The sequence below is a fragment of the Penaeus vannamei genome, unplaced genomic scaffold, assembly GCF_042767895.1.
Source record: "Penaeus vannamei isolate JL-2024 unplaced genomic scaffold, ASM4276789v1 unanchor5342, whole genome shotgun sequence".
Lineage (NCBI taxonomy): Eukaryota > Metazoa > Arthropoda > Malacostraca > Decapoda > Penaeidae > Penaeus > Penaeus vannamei.
This window is the reverse complement of record NW_027218320.1, coordinates 42,838-48,611: the sequence shown is the minus strand read 5'-3', so window position 1 is coordinate 48,611 and position 5,774 is coordinate 42,838. Positions and strand designations below refer to the sequence as shown.

Below are 5,774 nucleotides of genomic sequence, written 5' to 3'. Positions count from 1 at the left end.
AAAATTGTTATTATTGTTATTATCATTATAAAAATAGTTATAATGAGGAAAATGACATTAATAATTAAGATAATAGCTCTTATAATGAATATATTAAGGGTAATTAATGTGATAATTACTATAATAATAATAATGATGATGTTAATGCTATTAATGATAATAATGAGGATAATAATCACAAAGCCCATCCACAATAAAAAAAAAAGGCTAAAAGTATAAAAATCCTCAAAGTCGAAAAAACGGCGAAACCTAGCGATATATAGCCTTTTGAGAATATAGTCGAAAAAACCTCCCTTTTCGAGTTTATGGGATGATTATGATGATTTCTGCAGTAATTCGGCTAATTATGATGATTTTTATGATAATCCCATTAATAATGACGATAATAATGATAATTATGACATTAATTAGGATAATTATGACATTAATTAGGATAATTATGACATTAATTAGGATGATTATAATAAAATTATAATTGTAATGATAATTTGCGTAGTTAATGCAATAATAGCAATCATCAACAATACTCTAATGATTTTCATGATAATAACAATAATACTAACGATAATGATAATAATTAAAAAAATAATAATAGAAAAAATAATAAAATCACTATTATTGTTATTATAATTATTACTGTTGTTGATGATTGCTATTATTGCATTAATTTCGCAAACTATCATTATAATTATCATTTTATTATAATTATCCTAATTAATGTCATAATTATCCAAATTAATGTCATAATTACCATTATTATCGTCATTATTAATGGGATTATCATGAAAATCAACATAATTAGCCGAATTACTGCAGAAATCATCATAATCATCCCATAAACTCGAAAAGGGTGGTTTTTCGACCATATTCTCAAAAGGCTATATATCGCTAGATTTCGCCGTTTTTTCGACTTTGGGGATTATATATATATATATATATATATATATATATATATATATATATATATATATATATATACTTTTAGCCTTCTTTAATTATGGATGGGCTTTATGATTATTATCATCATCTTTATTATCATTAATAGCATTAGCATTATCATTGCCATTATTATAGTAATTATCGCCATAATTACCCTTAATATAATCATTATAAGAGCTATTATCTTAATTATTAATGTCATTTTCCTCATTATAACTATTTCTATAATGATAATAACAATAATGATAATTTCATAAAAATAAAAACAACAATCATAATTCTAATAGCAATAATAGCGATATTATGATTATTTCTACTATTATTATTATTTTTAATTATTATCGTTAGTATTATTATTATGAAAATCATTAGAGGATTGTTGATGATTGCTATTATTACATTAATTACGCAATTATCATTATAATTATCATTTTATTATAATTATCCTAATTAAAGTCATAATTATCCTAATTAATGTCATAATTATCATTATTATCGTCAGGTGGTGGCAGTGGTGGTAATGGTGCTGGTGGTGAAGGTGGTGGTTGCAGTTCTGGTAATGGTGCTGGTGGTGGAGGTGGTGGTGATGGTGATGGTGGTGGCAGTGGTAGCAATGGTACTGGTGGTGGAGGTGGTGGTGATGGTGGTGGAAGTGGCTGTGGTGGTGCAGGTGGTAATGGCGGTGGTGATCATGCTGGTGGTGGTGCTGGTGCTGGTGAATGATGTAATGGTGATGGTGGTGGTTGTGGAGGTGGTGATTTTGGTGGAGGTGGTGTTGGTGATGATGGTGGTAATAATGCTGGTGGTAGTGGTGCTGGTGGTGGCAGTGGTGGTAATGGTGCTGGTGGTGAAGGTGATGGTGGTAGTGGTGTTAATGGTGCTGGAGGTGATGGTGCTGGTGGTGGAGGTGGTGGAAGTGGTTGTGATGGTGGTGTAGGTGGTGGTGATGGAGGTGGTGGTGGTGGTGGTAAAGATGGTGGTGGTGTTGGTGATGGTGCTCGTGGTGAAGGTGGTGGTGATAATGCTGGTGGTAGAGGTGGTGGTGGTGGTAATGGTGCTGGTGGTGGCAGAGGTGATAATGGTGCTGGTGGTGGAGGTGGTGGTGATAGTGGCGGTAATGGTGCTGGTGGTGGAGATGGTGGTGATGATGTTGGTGGTGGCAGTGGTGGTAATGGTGGTGGAGGTAGTGGTGGTGGTGGTGGAGGTGGTTGTGGAGATACCGGTGCATGTGGTGGTGGCGGTGCTGGTGGTGGTGATAACGCTGGTGGCAGAGGTGGTGGTGATGGTGCTGGTGATGATAGAGGGGGTTGTGGTGGTGGAAATGCCGGTGCTGGTGGTGAAGTTGGTGGTGATGGTGCTGGTGGTGGAGGTGGTGACGATGCTGGTGTTGGCAGTATTTTAATGGTGATGCAGGTGGTGATGGCGGTAGTGGTGGAGGTGGTGGTGATGGTGCGTGTGGTGGAGGTGGTCGTGGCGGTGCTGTTGTTGGAGGTGGTGATGGTGGTGTTGATGGTGGTGGAGGTGGTGGCGCTGGTGGTGACGGTGCTGGTGGTGGAGGTGGTGGTGGTAGTGGTAGAGGTGGAGGTCGTGCTGGTTGTGGTGGCGGTAATGGTGCTGGTGGTGGAGGTGGTGGTGCTGGTGGTGGTAGTGGAAGTAGTTGTGGTGGAGGTGGTGGTGCTGGTGCTGGTCGTGGCAGTGGTGGTAATGGTGATGGTGGTGGTGGTTGAAGTGGTTGTGATGGTGGTGGAGGTGGTGGTGCTGGTGGTGGAAGTGGTGGTGGTGGTGATGGTTGTGGAGGTGGTGTTGGTGGTGCAGGTGGTGATGGCGGTGGTGGTGGAGATGGTGCTGGTGGAGGTGGTGCTAGTGGTGAAGGTGGTGGTAATAGTGCTGGTGGTGGAGGTGGTGGTGATGGTGCTGGTGGTGGTGATGGTGGTAGAGGTGGTGGTGGCGGTGGTGTTAAGGGTGCTGGTGATGGCAGTGGTGGTAGTGGTGCTGGTGGTGGCAGTGGTGGTAATGGTGCTGGTGATGGCAGTGGTGGTAATGGTGCTGGTGGTGGCGATGGTGGTGGAAATGGGGCTCGTGGTGGAGGTGATAGTGCTGGTGGTGGAGGTGGTGGAAGTGGTTGTCATGGTGGTGCAAGTGGTGGTGATGGAGGTGGTGGTGATGGTGGTGGTGGTGATGGTGGTGAATGTGATGGTGATAGTGCTGGTGGTATAGGTGGTGGTGACGATACTGGTGTTGGTGCTGATGGTAGAGGTGGTGGTGGTTGAAGTGGTTGTGATGGTGGTGGAGGTGGTGGTGCTGGTGATGGAAGTGGTGGTGGTGATGGTTGTGGAGATGGTGTTGGTGGTGCAGGTGGTGATGGCGGTGGTGGTGGAGATGGTTCTGGTGGAGGTGGTGGTGCTAGTGGTGAAGGTAGTGGTAATAGTGCTGGTGGTGGAGGTGGTGCTGGTGGTGGTGATGGTGGTAGAGGTGGTGGTGGCGGTGGTGTTAAGGGTGCTGGTGATGGCAGTGGTGGTAGTGGTGCTGGTGGTGGCAGTGGTGGTAATGGTGCTGGAGGTGATGGTGCTGGTGGTGGAGGTGGTGGAAGTGGTTGTGATGATGGTGTAGGTGGTGGTGATGGTGGTGGTGGTGGTGGTGGTAAAGATGGTGGTGGTGTTGGTGATGGTGCTCGGGGTGCAGGTGGTGGTGATAATGCTGGTGGTAGAGGTGGTGGTGGTGGTAATGGTGCTGGTGGTGGCAGAGGTGATAATGGTGCTGGTGGTGGAGGTGGTGGTGATAGTGGCGGTAATGGTGCTGGTGGTGGAGATGGTGGTGATGATGTTGGTGGTGGCAGTGGTGGTAATGGTGGTGGAGGTAGTGGTGGTGGTGGTGGAAGTGGTTGTGGTTATGGAGATACCGGTGCATGTGGTGGTGGCGGTGCTGGTGGTGGTGATAACGCTGGTGGCAGAGGTGGTGGTGATGGTGTTGGTGATGATAGAGGGGGTTATGGTGGTGGAAATGCCTGTGCTGGTGGTGAAGTTGGTGGTGATGGTGCTGGTGGTGGAGGTGGTGACGATGCTGGTGTTGGCAGTATTTTAATGGTGATGCAGGTGGTGATGGCGGTAGTGGTGGAGGTGGTGGTGATGGTGCGTGTGGTGGAGGTGGTCGTGGCGGTGCTGTTGTTGGAGGTGGTGATGGTGGTGTGGATGGGGGTGGAGGTGGTGGCGCTGGTGGTGACGGTGCTGGTGGTGGAGGTGGTGGTGGTAGTGGTAGAGGTGGAGGTCGTGCTGGTTGTGGTGGCGGTAATGGTGCTGGTGGTGGAGGTGGTGGTGCTGGTGGTGGTGGTGGAAGTAGTTGTGGTGGAGGTGGTGGTGCTGGTGCTGGTCGTGGCAGTGGTGGTAATGGTGATGGTGGTGGTGGTTGAAGTGGTTGTGATGGTGGTGGAGGTGGTGGTGCTGGTGGTGGAAGTGGTGGTGGTGGTGATGGTTGTGGAGGTGGTGTTGGTGGTGCAGGTGGTGATGGCGGTGGTGGTGGAGATGGTGCTGGTGGAGGTGGTGCTAGTGGTGAAGGTGGTGGTAATAGTGCTGGTGGTGGAGGTGGTGGTGCTGGTGGTGGTGATGGTGGTAGAGGTGGTGGTGGCGGTGGTGTTAAGGGTGCTGGTGATGGCAGTGGTGGTAGAGGTGCTGGTGGTGGCAGTGGTGGTAATGGTGCTGGTGATGGCAGTGGTGGTAATGGTGCTGGTGGTGGCGATGGTGGTGGAAATGGGGCTCGTGGTGGAGGTGATAGTGCTGGTGGTGGAGGTGGTGGAAGTGGTTGTCATGGTGGTGCAAGTGGTGGTGATGGAGGTGGTGGTGATGGTGGTGGTGGTGATGGTGGTGAATGTGATGGTGATAGTGCTGGTGGTATAGGTGGTGGTGACGATACTGGTGTTGGTGCTGATGGTAGAGGTGGTGGTGGTTGAAGTGGTTGTGATGGTGGTGGAGGTGGTGGTGCGGGTGATGGAAGTGGTGGTGGTGATGGTTGTGGAAAAGGTGTTGGTGGTGCAGGTGGTGATGGCGGTGGTGGTGGAGATGGTGCTGGTGGAGGTGGTGGTGCTAGTGGTGAAGGTAGTGGTAATAGTGCTGGTGGTGGAGGTGGTGCTGGTGGTGGTGATGGTGGTAGAGGTGGTGGTGGCGGTGGTGTTAAGGGTGCTGGTGATGGCAGTGGTGGTAGTGGTGCTGGTGGTGGCAGTGGTGGTAATGGTGCTGGTGGTGGCAGTGGTCGTGGAAATGGGGCTGGTGGTGGAGGTGATGGTGCTGGTGGTGGAGGTGGTGGTGCTGGTTGTGGTGGCGGTAATGGTGCTGGTGGTGGAGGTGGTGGTGCTGGTGCTGGTGGTAGCAGTGGTGGTAATGGTGCTGGTGGTGGAAGTAGTGGTGCTTTTGGTGGTGGTGGAAGTAGTTGTGGTGGAGGTGGTGGTGCTGGTGCTGGTCGTGGCAGTGGTGGTAATGGTGATGATGGTGGTGGTGGTTGAAGTGGTTGTGATGGTGGTGGAGGTGGTGGTGCTGGTGGTGATGGTTGTGGAGGTGGTGTTGGTGGTGCAGGTGGTGATGGCGGTGGTGGTGGAGATGGTGCTGGTGGAGGTGGTGGTGCTAGTGGTGAAGGTGTTGGTAATAGTGCTGGTCGTGGCAGTGGTGGTGACGGTGCAGGTGGTGGTGATGGCGGTAGAGGTGGTGGTGGCGGTGGTGTTAAGGGTGCTGGTGATGGCAGTGGTGGTTGTGGTGCTGGTGGTGGCAGTGGTGGTAATGGTGCTGGTGGTGGCGATGGTGGTGGAAATGGGGCTGGTGGTGGAGGTGCTGGTGCTGGTGGAGGAGGTG

At 49.2% G+C, this 5,774-nt stretch overlaps 1 protein-coding gene across 1 annotated transcript; it reads left to right on the top strand.

Annotated features, from left to right (window-relative positions):
• Positions 1 to 4,025: 4,025 nt before the first annotated feature.
• On the top strand, positions 4,026 to 4,882 carry LOC138861421 (uncharacterized). The gene is made up of 2 exons (XM_070120476.1): positions 4,026 to 4,099; positions 4,618 to 4,882. The coding sequence occupies exons 1-2, from the start codon at positions 4,026 to 4,028 to the stop codon at positions 4,880 to 4,882; spliced, it is 339 nt and encodes a 112-aa protein (XP_069976577.1).
• Positions 4,883 to 5,774: the final 892 nt, after the last annotated feature.

What these genes read in the sequence shown, in the direction of transcription:
- LOC138861421 (XM_070120476.1), top strand. Translation starts at nt 4,026, where the DNA reads ATGCAGGTGGTGATGGCGGTAGTGGTGGAGGTGGTGGTGATGGTGCGT. An exon ending in GAGGTGGTCGTGGCGGTGCT is followed by an intron (nt 4,100 to 4,617) that starts GTTGTTGGAGGT and finishes TGGTGGTGGCAG; the next exon opens with TGGTGGTAATGGTGCTGGTG.